Source organism: Neovison vison, chromosome 14, assembly GCF_020171115.1.
Source record: "Neovison vison isolate M4711 chromosome 14, ASM_NN_V1, whole genome shotgun sequence".
NCBI lineage: Eukaryota > Metazoa > Chordata > Mammalia > Carnivora > Mustelidae > Neogale > Neogale vison.
The window spans coordinates 1,049,846-1,063,445 of NC_058104.1; the positions used below are offsets into that span (position 1 = coordinate 1,049,846).

The 13,600-nt window shown below is 61.4% G+C and overlaps 1 protein-coding gene and 1 long non-coding RNA gene across 2 annotated transcripts in view; one reads left to right on the top strand and one right to left on the bottom strand.

Moving 5' to 3' along the window:
* LMF1 (lipase maturation factor 1) overlaps positions 1-6,451 on the top strand; it is an 84,486-nt gene extending 78,035 nt beyond the window's left edge. The window contains exons 7-11 of the mRNA XM_044233599.1: positions 4,430-4,613; positions 4,729-4,882; positions 4,998-5,181; positions 5,822-5,934; positions 6,231-6,451. Coding sequence (XP_044089534.1) covers positions 4,430-4,613; positions 4,729-4,882; positions 4,998-5,181; positions 5,822-5,934; positions 6,231-6,405 — 810 coding nt within the window. The 3' untranslated portion in view covers positions 6,406-6,451. The remainder of the gene's footprint in view (positions 1-4,429; positions 4,614-4,728; positions 4,883-4,997; positions 5,182-5,821; positions 5,935-6,230) is intronic.
* Positions 1-13,600, bottom strand: part of LOC122895850 — a 50,937-nt gene that overhangs the window by 6,445 nt on the left and 30,892 nt on the right. The window lies entirely within an intron of this gene.

Genomic DNA, 13,600 nt, shown 5'->3' on the forward strand with positions numbered 1-13,600 from the left:
CTGGGCGGGTCTGACGGAGCCTCCGAGGCAGGGCTGGCTTAGCCTTCCTCAGGTCTGGGCCTCGTGGGGTCTCTGCTATGTGCCTGGCTTTCCCCTAGGTCTCCACCATGTTCTCTGGGAGCTTCCACGTGCCTGGGACCCTGTGGCTGGCAGACGCAAGGGCACCTTGGCCGTCCCTGCGCCTACTGGCCTGCGTGCTTCCTTCCAGCACAGCGCCAGCCCGCCGCCTTGACTTCCCCGGCATCAAGCTCTGCCCTTCAAGGGTTCCTTCCCTGGTCCGAGGCCCGCTAAATGCCTCTAGGGACCCTCGAGCCTTGAGAAGCCAGTCACCTTGGATGCAGAGTCAGACTGTTCCTGGAGAGCCACTGAGTGACGGCGCAGAAGGGTCGTGGCTTTGGGACGCAGGGGCTCACTCCACTTCTCAAGGACGAAAGGGCATGGTCAGTGGTGGCCCGCCAGCGACCGATGGCTCTGTGGGAGTCTTGAGAAACTCCCAAGTTCATGCCTGCTGGGCTCTTCTCCACGGAAGTGGCAGGAAGGGTGTGCCCGAGTGTGGGATCAGATGGTTCCAGGGACACAGACAGGACAGAGATGCTGGAGGAAACGGGACGCCTCGGACAGGCTCCCTGGACTCTCCTCTGTCCCCGTCCTCACCGCTGGGGGTTTGCACATGGAACTCAGGGAGGCCCGGCGCCTGGGCGGACAGGGCCCCAGGGCTCTGCTCCATTCTCGGGGGAGCCAGACCCCGCGGCTGCGTGCTGCTCTCTCTCTAGACGACACCTGCTATGCCCACACCACGTGACCGCCTGCGCTCCAAGCCGGGCTTTGTTCCAGAGGGGTGAGTGGGCGACCCCGCACGAGGGCAGCCCCGCAACGCCGCGGGAACACCCCCTGTGCCGTCCTCCCACTCACGTCCGAGGCCCGGCATCCACGGGCGACTGGCCCCGCGCCTTCCGTGTTTCAGTCTAAATGCTTACACGGTCTTAATGTCGACTTCATCCCAGGACACAAGGGACCTGGGAGCTGGCAGGTCACTCCGCTGGGGCGTCCTGTATAAGGGCTGTCGGGAAGCCCCTGGGGCTGGTCGGAGGGTCTGCCCTCCCCTCAGCGTTTCTCAGACACACCTTCCAGCGCGGCGGTACCTTCTGACACAGCAGGCCCATCTGCTCTGCGCTGGGTCCTTCCGGGGCTTGGCTGTGACACACGGGAGCACAGGCAGGGAGCGCTCCGCAGGAGCGTCCGGTCTGACTGGCGGCTTTGGGCCTGGGTTGCTGTGGGCTCTCAGCACGGCCGCGAGGGGCCAGGGGGTGACGCTGTGTCTCAGAGTGGCTGCTGGCTGGGCTCGTCGCGCCTGGAGAGGTTGGCCCCTGGCCACGCCGCTGCCAGGCCTTCTACTGGTGACGGTGGCCGTGTGTCCGGGCGGTCTGAGGGTTGCCGTGAGGGTTTGCCCAGACAGGCCCTTTGTGGCTTGAGGGGGTTGCTGATGGCCAGCAGCTCAACAGGGGCTCTGAGGGGCAGGTGTGAGGGCCCCCACCTGCCTGGCGCCCCACCCGGCACAAGCACGGGCTTCGGGCCATGGGGGACAGGGGCAAGGTCACCATCTCGGAAGCCCTCGGGCCATACAGAGCAGTGGAGGGAGCTGCAGCCGCCACCTTCCCCCGTGGCCCCAGAGAGCTGCACCGAGACCGCCAGTGGTCAGCATCTTGACGGGGACCCAGACAAACAGGACGTTTCCGTGAGCGCGGAGACCTGCCAGACTCGGCCAGAGCAGCCCAGACTCCTGAAAGGAGGATGCAGAGCCGAGCTTTGGGGACACCTGCCCGCCTGGTCTCTTGCTCATGCAGCAAGGAGAGACTGGGGAGCTGAGAGGAGTGTGAGGGGCCGCCGGCCCGGGGAGACGAGCTGGGAAGTCAGGCCCCGGGGGAGGAGGCACAGGGATGGATATGGCACGCAGGCACCTCGGGCAGGAGCCCTGGGGCCCCGCCTGGGGGAGAGACTGCGGCCCAGGGGCTGTTAGTGTTGCAGACAGTGAAGAATGAGAAATCATCGATCTGGGGGCTCAGAACCAAGAATGCTGGGTTTCCAAATTAATCCTGGGAGAGCCGTGAATCCACACATCTCAGGTCACACCTCGTAAAACGCCGTCGTAATCCATAAAACTGACACGACCCATCGAAAGCACAGCTCCTCCTGCCAGACCCTCATTAGGCTGGCGTCTGGGACCTCACATTCGTCCCTGATGGCCGGGATCAGGACCCAGCTGAGACGCAGGGCCGGTGGTTTGGCCGTGGGTCGCCTTCTGCAGGGGACAGCTGAGGCAGACCAGCGCGCAGTACTGACAGGCCCACCAGGGAGGACGAGTGGGAGCCCGGCTGCCGGGAAGCCCGACCTCGACACCCCGCCCACGCCAGACCACGCCCGGTCGCCCGCGCGAGGGGATGGCCTGCTCTGCTTGGTGGATGGCCGTGGGCTTCTGAAGGTCACGCTTGTTGCAGAAATAATGTCCGTTCAGTCATGCATGTGGATGAACTCTGGCCCTTCTCTTCCAGCCTCTGGGGCGACTGTGCAGTGTTCTGGTCTCACCATGTTTCGCAGTCGCCATGGAAGCATGTCTGGCCACTGCCCAGCTCACCAGGTCCCCCTCCCATCTTCACTGCTCCTGGGGCAGCAGGTGGCGGCTAGTGATTGCCGTTAATGGCTTCCTCTCCTGCCCCGGCCTGGGGCCGCCTCTACCCTTCCCAGGACTCGCCCCTGGGACAGTTCTGGAACCCGCAGAGACTCCGCTGCAGCCCCACAACCGAGTCCATGTGAGGAAGAGCCCTTGGCCTCACAGCGCACAGAAAGCGGATTCACAGCGGCACATCACAGCTGGGGCACGTCATCATCCTCAGAAGCCCAGAGGAAGCCAGCACTGCCCAGAACGTGGGCACAGCACGGGTCGTGAAGCTCGAGACACGGGTAACTCAGAACCTCGTGTAAAGCAAACTCCTCTCCTGGAGATGCTGTCACTGGCCACCTACGCGCCTCGCACGGGTCACGGTTGGGCCAGTAGGTGCACGGGACCCCCGGCCGGCTACGTGTGGTCCCAAAGGCAGGGCCGCGCAGTACACAAGCCTTGGAGCCCACCGAGTTCAGGAACAGGCAGAGTGACAGGCAGCGGCGGTCAGTTCACAGGTCGTAGGGTGGGGGTTGGTAGCTGTCTACCAACCCCCTATGGTGGTTTGCACAAGAGTCAGCATCGGGAAAAGCCTTTGCACTGGGTGCTTCAGAGGTGCGCGACCTCCCACGTGTGTTCGGGATACTGAGGAGCAGAGAATGCCGAGTGGCCAGGAACGCACTGCTCCCGATGGGCTCCTGAGCCCATGCCACCGTGGGGCCACCTGGTCCCACCCAGACGCCTCCTTCCCAGGGGCCCTCTCAGCAGCCGCGGCCTCGGAGGGCTGGCTGGGCGCACAGTGTCCCTCGTCGCCCTCCAGTACCCAACGACGGTGTCATCATCAGGCCAAAGATGTTATTTTTAAGTCACTAAGCCACCTGCAATACATGCAGCTGCTAGAAGGACGCTCCGGAAGTCCTGGTGCGAGGTGGCTTCAGGTGTAGCCCCTCGCCGGCCGGCAGCTCACCAGGCAAGGGGCTGAGCACGCAGGACAGCCCCGGCCGTCGCACTCCGGCCAGAGGCTTTGCGACCTTGGTTCTTAAGACCAAGAGGCTAAGTCGTCTCTAGGGTGAGCCCCACGGGGACGCTGCCGCCACCCGGTTAGTACCAAGTCCGCAGATGAGCCCAGTGGGACTGGGACACGGGGGAGGCCCGCTGGACGTCATCTAGACCCTGTATCACCCCCGACGCTGCGGCGGCACGAGCCGGGGCTGCTCCAGGCCTCTGAGGGATGGTGACCTGCCCCAGCTCACGGTGCCCAGAAAGTGGAGGAGGTCGGGTTCGACGAAGCTGCAGGGAAGGGAAGGTCAGCCACGCCCATCCCAGCACGTGCCCAGGTCCAGGCCAGCCTCATGCACAGTCACTGAGGACATGGCTCGGGAGCTGCTAAATGTGGAGGGTAGGGCGGCCAGACAGGGGCCCTCATCCTGACTTCCGGGGGAGCAGCGAGAGCCTCGTCTACCTCCCGCAGGACTGTGGACACCCGCGGACAGTCACCAGCACGACGGCCCCACACTCAAACTCCAGCCCCAGGCTGCACAAAGCCACCGGCTCCCAGGTCTGTGGGTGGGCGTCGGGCAGCCCCGGAAGCCGGAACCGAGGTCCACAGGTTGGTGCACACAGGGCTCTAGTAAGAACCGCCTCCCATCAGCTGAGGTGTGGACACGCGCGGTGCCTGGCCCTCCAGACGCCCCCCCACACCAGCACAGCAGCCTCCACGTCCTCCAGAGTCCGCTGTGGGCCTGGGCTCAGATACTGCCCCATCCCCTCCAGGCAGTCCTCATTATCAGCGGGAACCTGAGCTTCCTGAACTGGCTGACCATGGTGCCCAGCGTGGCCTGCTTCGATGACGCCACCTTGGCGTTCTTGTTTCCCTCTGGGCCCGGCGGCCTCAAGGACCGAGTCCTGAAGCTGCAGGAGGAGGCCGCCCGAGGGCTCCGGCCCCCCCCGAGATACGGTAAGTGGAGAGCAGAGCCACTAGCCAGAGTTCCAGCTTGGGAGTGAGGGGCCGCCGAGGGTCTGAGCCCCGGAGCAGAGCTCAGCCCACCGTCCCCCTCTCTTCCCCCCACCAGGCTGCATGGTGCGACGGGCGGTGCATGTGGCCCTGGGCGTCCTAGTGGCCTGGCTCAGTGTCCCCGTGGTCGTCAACCTGCTGAGTCCCACACAGGTCATGAACACGTCCTTCAACCCTCTCAGGATCGTCAACACGTACGGCGCCTTCGGAAGGTACGGGCGCGGCAGCTCCTTGCCCCATCTCCTGCGCGCACACGCCGGACCTGGGGCCCTGAGGGAGCCCCCCGACCCTTCGTGTGCCACAGCCCCCTCCTTGGTCTCCCCACAGCATCACCAAGGAGCGCACAGAGGTCATCCTGCAGGGCACGGCCAGCCTCAACGCCAGCACGCCGGATGCCGTGTGGGAAGACTATGAGTTCAAGTGCAAGCCCGGTGACCCAGGGCGGCGGCCGTGCCTCATCTCCCCCTACCACTACCGCCTGGACTGGCTCATGTGGTTCGCGGCCTTCCAGGTAAGGCCTCTGCTGTCCTCCCCACCGGCTGGGTTCCCAAGGCTGCAGGCCCCATGGTGGGGACGCCCGAAGTGTGGCCGATGGGGTGCAGTCGCTGCCTCACGTGACCACCCCACCTCCCACATCTTCCTTCTGGGTCTTTCCCTTGGTGTTCCTGCAAGCACAGGCCCTGCCTCTGGGCAGCAGGGCCCCTCCCAGGTGGGGTCTCTGCATCGCCTGGACCGCCTCGCTTAAGGGTCTGTGGACGCAGAGGGCCACGGTGTCACTATCAGCGATGGCAGGACAGGCCTGGTAGGGCTGTCCCTGTCCCATCTGCCTGTGCAGACAGTCGCTCACGTGCGATCCCCGGGGCTGGCAGGCGCCAACACTGAGAGGCCACCACCTCGCCCCCCCCCAGAAGGGGACCGCCGCAGGACTCCCCCCTCTCCCGCCAAGAGAGGCCGTCCGCAGACACCTGCCCAGTGAGCCAGGGCAGGCGTGGGCATGGGCCCACCTGCCGGGAGGGCTGACCCCCACCACACCTGAGGGGGTGCAGGCGGGGAGCTGAGGGCCCTGGGCCCACGGCTGGGTTGCCTCCCCCAGAGGGCTCCCTGCGTCCGCGACTCTGCCTGGAGCCCGCGCCCTCTCCCTTCTCGCCCAGACCTACGAGCACCACGAGTGGATCCTGCACCTGGCGGGCAAGCTCCTGGCCAACGACGCCACGGCACTGTCCCTACTGGCCCTCAACCCTTTCGAGAACAGGGCGCCCCCCAGGTAGGTCCCCCCTCCTGCACAGGACCCCTGTGCACTGCAGCCTCTCGGGCCCCTCCTCCAGAGGCACCTGCAGCCAGCTTGGAACCCCTGCAACGTGCCGGTGCAGGTGCCCTGTGCTGGGAGCCCCCCCAAGCTGCGGCCGGTCCGCAGGGCCTGCGGACTCCGGGGATGAAGACCCTTCTGCAGATGTCACCTGGGCCCCTGCGGTCCCTGGGCCGGGTCCGTGTGCCACTCCGAGGAGTGGCCGCTCGGCAGGCAGCAGGACGGGCTGCCTGACCTGGGGTCTCCCCTCGCAGGTGGGTCCGGGGAGAGCACTACAGGTACAAGTTCAGCCGCCCCGGAGGCCGGCACGCCGCCGCAGGCAAGTGGTGGGTCCGCAGGAGGCTCGGGCCCTACTTCCCCCCGGTCAGCCTCCCAGACCTGAAGGACTACTTCCAGTCGCGGGAGTGGCCGTACCCCGAACTGCCGTAGGAGCGGCCCCGGGCCTGCGCGCGGACCAATAAAAGCAGGAGCCCAACTGCTGGAGTGAAGGCTCGTGTGCCCGGGCCCCGCTGCCCTGCGTCCTGACCTCTTGGGCAGCAGGCTCAGAGAGCAGGGGCTCCCGGGCCAGCGTGTCTCCTCCTTTCGTCCTGAGTTCGTTACACAGAGCCCCTGTAAAGCCCCTGACCCCGTGGTGTCCACCGGCACGTGCCGTACAAGGGAGGGCGGGTCCCCCAGTCAGGCCCCTCTGCCTGGACAGCTGAGCCCCATTCACCGCCTGGTGTGGCCCCAAGGAAGCTGCCACTCCCTGTGTTCTTGGCCCCCGTGGCTGTCCCCCACATCCAGGATAAGCCTGGGAAAGGGAGAGGCCAAGGCAGCCGGTCCTCCCCTCATGCCCGCCCCCTTCTCAGAACCTTCGTGCCTCCCTGGGGGGGGATGTGTCCAGCATCCGGAGGCATGGACAGAAGCCCCTTGTTCCTCCTCCGGTGGGCCACCTCCTCCCCTGTCCTCTTGACCATGTCCCCCCACCCCTGCCCTGACTCCCTGACCTACAGAGGGGGCTCAGCTGGGGACACCAGGCCTGGGCCCTGGGTGTGCCTGCTGCGGCTTGGGCGGGACGGGGTATTCCCGGTGTGACGGGGCTTCGGGGCCCTCTGCCTCTGGACGTGTGTGCGGCCCCAGTCCTAAGGCCTGACGTGAGCTGCGAGCAAATAGCTCCCACCAAGGGCCGCACCCCTGCTGCACCAGCAGCCCAGCCCTTGCCCCGTCACCCCTCCCCTTTCCCGCAGCTCCCCTCCCTCCCTTCCCCGACCCAAAAACGCCGGGAGGGCCACGCTGCTCCAGGGAGGGTCCCAGCAGGAACACGGTGGTTCAGGCAGGAGGCCCGGGGCGGGCACAAGTGCGGGTCTGTGTGCAGCACCCGCCCCCGAGAGCCTGCCGGGGGGGCCGGCCAGTCCAGGTGCCAACAGAGAGGCCGTGTTCCTACTCGCAGGGAAACAGGCTCCCAGTGTCTATCTCAGAACAGACGCAGCCTCTGACGGGGAGCCTGGAGCCAGCAAGTCTGCCCGCGGCCGCCGCACAGAGCGGAGCACCGGCCCGCCGCGGCCTGGGGGGCCATCCCGGGGGTTCCGCCACTGGGTGGGGGCACCAGAGTGGGCAGGGACCCAAGGAGCTTATGCCTTGGCCCAGGCAGCTGCTGCCTGCCCTTGCTGCACGCCGGACTCCCTGTCCCCCAGGGCCTCAGAACCCCTGCCTGGGGGCTCCCCTCCAGGCCTCCGTCGGGCTCGGCACCACCCCCGGCCTCCCCGCACCCTTCGGAAGGCCTCGTGCCCTGGAGGCGCCCCTGTCCTGGGACAAGACAAACATGTGCTCACCGTGGAGGCCACTGCAGGGGACTCCGGGTCCCGGCCATGGGGCCTCTAACAGAGGAGCCCCCTCAGATCTCCCCCAGCCTCCACCCACGTGTCAGCACAGCCCCTCCCGAGGTCCCCCCAGCTTGCTAGCACAAGCCTGGGCTCAGCCTGTCACCCCAGTGGCCTCTCAGGCTGCCGGGCCGACACCCACACACCTACACAGCCCTCAGGGCCACACTGCTCCTGGTCACACACGAGGCAGGTAGGGGCTCGGCCTGGCCCCCAGTGACGGGCAGCACCAATCCGGGCCGGGACAAGTGCCACCTCAGGAAGGGGAAAGGCCCAAACTCCATTTGCCTCCGCTCTGCCCAACCCTGCCCTCTCTTGGAATCCACAGTTTCCACACAAGAAGGGTGGCTCGGGGACACGAGATGTGAGCCCACCATTCCCCACCAGGGCTGAGGGGCCGCTGGACCGCTGTGCCCAGGCGGACCGAGAACATCCTTTCCTCCCCGCTGGCGAGGACCAGATGTGGCAGAAGCAGTGGCTCAGGCTTCGTCAACACGCCAGAGACGCTGCCCTCACCTTCCCAGGGGTCGGGCGGGTAGGGGGGCCACCAAGGTTAAGGGAGGGGCTTGATCCAGGGGGCCGAGCCTTCTTGATCCCACTACTACACAAGGGGTCGTGTGGGAGGCAGGATGTGTGCCAGCCTCCACCCAGCCATCGGGCGGGGCCGTCTGCTGGGCCACAGGGAGGGTCCGCACCTCACTCAGATCTGAGAGCTGCGGGAGTGTCGGGTCTCCCGCACGGCTTGGCACCTGACCTGGGACGGCCCTGTGCTCTGCGGGCCCGCGCTGCAGGACAGACACCACGGTGAACCCAAGAACGTGACGGGTCACCGCCACTGGCCCAGGTGGGGCCTGAGGACCGAGCGGTTCCTGCCCCCGACGGTTCCACTCGGTTTCTGGTGCAACTACTCCCGCTGTTCGCCTCGTGTCCTTGTGACCTTGGGAGTGGTCCCTGACTTGGGCGAGATGGCCCTTCTCCATTCCCGATGCTGATTTTGGCCTTTCCCCTCTTACCTCCTCATCAGTCTCGAAGCCCCAACACAGGGTTTTCCTGTCAGCTCTGCCGTCACTGGTCCGTCCGGCAGGTCCCAGTGCTCGCTCGCTGCCATCTTGGGCTGAAAACTCCCGTTTCTTTCTATTCCTCCTCCTGCTCTCGGGGAGACGCAGCTGGAGGCCCCAGCCGCAGGCTTTGCCGGATACTGCAAGCCTTCCCGGAATTCTAGAAATGCTGACTCCCCGTTAATGTGTCAGACCAACAGAGGTGGGGGTTTTGGTTGCCAGAGGAGTGCATGTGGGGCTGTCCCCTCCACTGTCCCCCCAGCATTTGCCGCCGACCCACACCTCGGCCCCAACGCCCCACAGCACCCTTCAGACTGACATCCCTCTCAGACACGAACGGGCTCGGGAAAGGACGGCCTCCGCAGTCCCCCGGCAGCTGCTTGCCTCCCTCTGCCCAGAAGCCCCCTGCTCCCTGGGTCCGCTCCCCATGTCAACCCCTGCCCTGCGCGCAGCATGAAGACGCCTCCGTCCCGGGGGATGCAGCTTCCAAACCCCGCGGCGAAATGGGGCTCACGGCCACGAACAGACCTTTAAGATGAAACAGTCGCGCCTTTAGCTTCCCTGACGGGGAGCGGAAATCAGGGCCACCACAATGGACCTTCCGCAGGTCCCAGGAGCCGCGACAGCACCATGAAGTGGCGGCAGCGGAACCAGATGCCCACAGCGAAGTGGACGAAATCCCGGAAGCCCGCAGCCACCGCAAGTGACTCAGGAAGAGACGAAGTCACCAACTTTCACAGTGTGAAGAGGCATCCGTGTAGACGCCTCCCACCAGAGACAGCGCTAGCCCAGGCGGCCTCACTGCGTGCTCCCCAGGACGGGCAAGAATGGGCGCTGGCCCTTCCCAAACGCTCCCCAAAATCAGAGAAGGGAGCGCTTCCCAACTCCTCTCACGAGGCCTGGTTTACCCTGATTAACCCCAAGATGCCAGCATCTCTCGGGATTTTTGCCGGAAGCAAACGCCCTCAACGAAACAGCAGCATGACGGACGGACACCGCGCCATGCCCAGGTGGGATCGGTGGGTCCCTCGCGCCCGCAGAACGTAGGGGGGTGGGGGGGCACGGTCCTCTCGACGGACGCAGGAAAAGCATTTGACAGAATCCAAAGCCCGTTCATGAGCAAAGCCACTCTGGAATAATAGTGATGATAAAATGTCGTCAGTGAACCCACAGCCAACAGCGAACGTGAAGACCTTCCTGCAGAGCCAGAAGGAGACGAGAGAGGCCGCTGCCGTCCATGCCTGTAACGGCGACTAAAGTTCCAGCCAGCGCCGCTGGTCAAAACACTAAAACGCTTCAGGGGCTCTTGGGGGGTTAAAGCCTCTGCCTTCGGTTCAGGTCATGATCCCAGGGTCCTAGGATTGAGCCCTGCGTCGGGCTCTCTGCTCAGCGGGAGCCTGCTCCCCCCTCCCCGCGTACTTGTGATCTCTGTCAAATAAATAATAAATAAAATCTTTTAAAATAAAAAATTTTTAAAAATAAAGTTTTAATAAAGTAAAAAGAAAGTAAAATTACCTCTAATTCACAGATGACATGATCCTCTAGAAAAAAATCCCAATGATCCACCAAAGAAACGCGCTAGAGCTAGCGAACCGGCTGAGCAGAGCAGCAGGTACAGAATCAGCACCGAAGACCAGCGACGAGGAGTCGGAAACCGAAACCATGACAGCAGGCTCACTCACCACTGCACCCAACAATAATAAAAAACACCTTCCAAAAGACTGAACCAAGGAGGCAAAACACCTACACGCTGAGAGCCACGTGATGCAGCTGAAACCAGCCGTGAACAAGGTGGAGGGCAGGGGAGAGACGCATGCCTGCAAGCTGGGGACCACAGTGACAAGACGGAACCAGCCAAGGCCGTCTGCGAGCCCAGAGAACCCTCTCCGGACACTCCCAACGACCTTGCTGTGTAGAAACGGAGCCAACGCTCAAGTTCACAGGGAACCGCAAAGGGCCGCAAATAATAGAAACAACCGTTAGAAAGACGGTGGAAGCTTCACGTTTCCCGACCTGAAAACTTAATACAAAGCTACAGCCATTGAAACGGTGTGGTCCTGCCGTGACCACCGACCTATGGACAAGAGGAACAGAACGGAAGCTTCGTGAACCCTCACTCACATGGTCAATGATTCTTGACAAGGATGCCACGACCGCTCCGTGGGAAAAGGGCAGCTGGGCGGGAGAGCAGGAGCTAGAGCACTGAAGAATGGAGCTGGGCACTCGCCTCAGACTGCGCTCAGAAATCAACCCAGAAAAGGGGTGCCTGGGTGGCTCAGAGGGTTAAAGCCTCTGCCAGCAGCTTGGGTTGTGACCCCAGGGTCCTGGGATCAAGCCCTGCATGGGATGATTCTGGTTCAGCAGGGAGCCTGCTTCGCCTCTCTCTCTGCCTGCCTCTCTGCCTACTTGTGATCTGTCAAATAAATAAATAAAATCTTTTTTTAAAATAAACAATAAAATTCCTAGAAGAAAACATGAATTTAACAATGGATTCTGAGGACACCAACGGCAGGAGCAGCAAAAGGAGAACCAGATAGACTGGACAACAAGAAATTTAAAACTTTTGTGCACCTGAGGACGTTATCGGGAAAGTGAAAAGACAAGCCACAGAGTGGGAGAAAATATTTGCACATCATCTACCTGGTAAGAGTCTCGTATCCAGGACATACATGGAACTTGTGCAGCTGAGCATCAAAGACAACAAACCCCAGTTCAAAAGGACTTGATCGGGGCGCCTGGGGGGCTTAGTGGGTTAGGCCTCTGTCTTCAGCTCAGGCTCCTGGGATCGAGCCCCGCATCGGGCTCCCCGCTCAGCGTTGAGCCTGCTTCTCTCTCTCCCTCTGCCGGCCGCTCTGCCTGCTTGAGCTCGCCTGCACGCACGCTTGCTCTGACAAATACATAAAATCTTTAATTAAAATAAAGGACTTAATCAGCCCTTTTTTCCAACGAAGAGACACAAGTGGCCATAAAGCACACAAAAGGATATTCAGCATCTTTAGTCACTATAACACGTATGTGAAAAGCACAGTGAGGTACTACTCCACACCCACTTGCATGGCTGAGATGGCTGAGGTTTGGTTTTTTTTTAAGATTTTAATTATCTGACAGAGATCACAAGTAGGCAGAGAGGCGGGGGTGGGGGGGAGCAGGCTCCCCGCTGAGCAGGGAGACCAATATGGGGCTCGACCCCAGGACCCCGAGATCATGACCTGGGCCGAAGGAAGAGGCTCGATGCACTGAGCCACCCAGGTGCCCAAAATGTGGATAAACCTTGAAAGTATTATGCTCAGTGAAAAGCCAGACACAAAAGCTCACCTACCATACGGTTCTATTTATGTGAAATATCTAGAACAGGTAAGTATGTAGAGACGGAAAAATTAGTGATTGCGAAGGCTGAGGTGAGGGGAGAAGGAAGAGTGACCAAATCATGGGGAGAGGGGTTCGTTCTGAGGGCATCAAACAGTTTAGAACTCGACAGGGGCGGTGATGACCAAACACTGTGATACACTAAATGCCACCAACTGGTCGTTAAAACGAGTAACTCTGGGGGCACCTGGGTGGCTCAGTGGGTTAAGCCTCTGCCTTCAGTTCGGGTCATGATCTCAGGTCCTGGGATCGAGCCCCACATCGGGCTCTCTGCTCAGTGGGGTGCCTGCTTCCCCCTCTCTCTCTGCCTGCCTCTCTGCCTGCTTGTGATCTCTCTCTGTGTGTCTAATAAATAAATAAAATCTTTCAAAACAAAAACAAAAACCGAGTAACTCTGTGCTAATGTCAGTTTGACCTCAATTTTTAAAAATAAAACAGAAGCCAAAAAATATTTCTAAGTGTCCCAAGGCCCTAGGTCTCCCTCTCTCAGAGGCCAGGAGACCTCACATTGCCAAGATCTAGTGGGCATACAGGGCAGCTAAGCAGATAAAACACTTTTCCCTCTTGTGTTAAGTGCGCAGGGCTAGATTCTCTTAAGGCCAAAACATAAGGGGGTGCTCAGCCAGTGCGACAGAAAGTGGGTGTTCAGGGCCAACATACGACCACACATGAACTCTCTTACGGATGTGCAGCTACCGACTGGTCATGGAAATTTTGAGTAAAGAGCAGCCATGCTTACGCGACACATAAACCTTTTGCCGTCTAGATGGCTTTCTGCCAAGGCTGCCTGCCCTGCCCTCACCTGGAATCAGCTCGACACCTAGCACAGATGGGGTTCTGCCTCACCTCTCCAAGGTGAGTGGCCACCTTGCTCCACTGGGACTGAGCTGGCTGGGTGGGCAACAGACTGTGGGAAAGAACTACCTTGTCCTGAAGACATGTAAGACTCCTTAAACAGCCTTTGAATAAAACCAGAAGCCTTTCAGGGCAAAACATTTGAGAACAAAACCAATGAAACCCAATCTGGTCCTTTGAAAATACTACTGAAATAGATAAACGTCTAGCTACAAAATGAAGGGGAAAGGAGTGAAAATACAGGTCATCAGTACCAAGAAGGAAAGCAGAGTCATCACTACAGGTCCTACAACACTGAAAGGGAAACGAGAATATTATCAACTTCATTCTCATGGATTTCACTTACTAGATGAAATGAAAACAATTCCACGAAAGATGTAAGTTACTAAAACTGGGTTACAAAGAAACAAAACCGAGGCACCTGGGTGGCTCAATGGGTTAAAGTCTCTGCCTTCGGCTCAGGTCATGATCCCAGGGTCCTAGGAT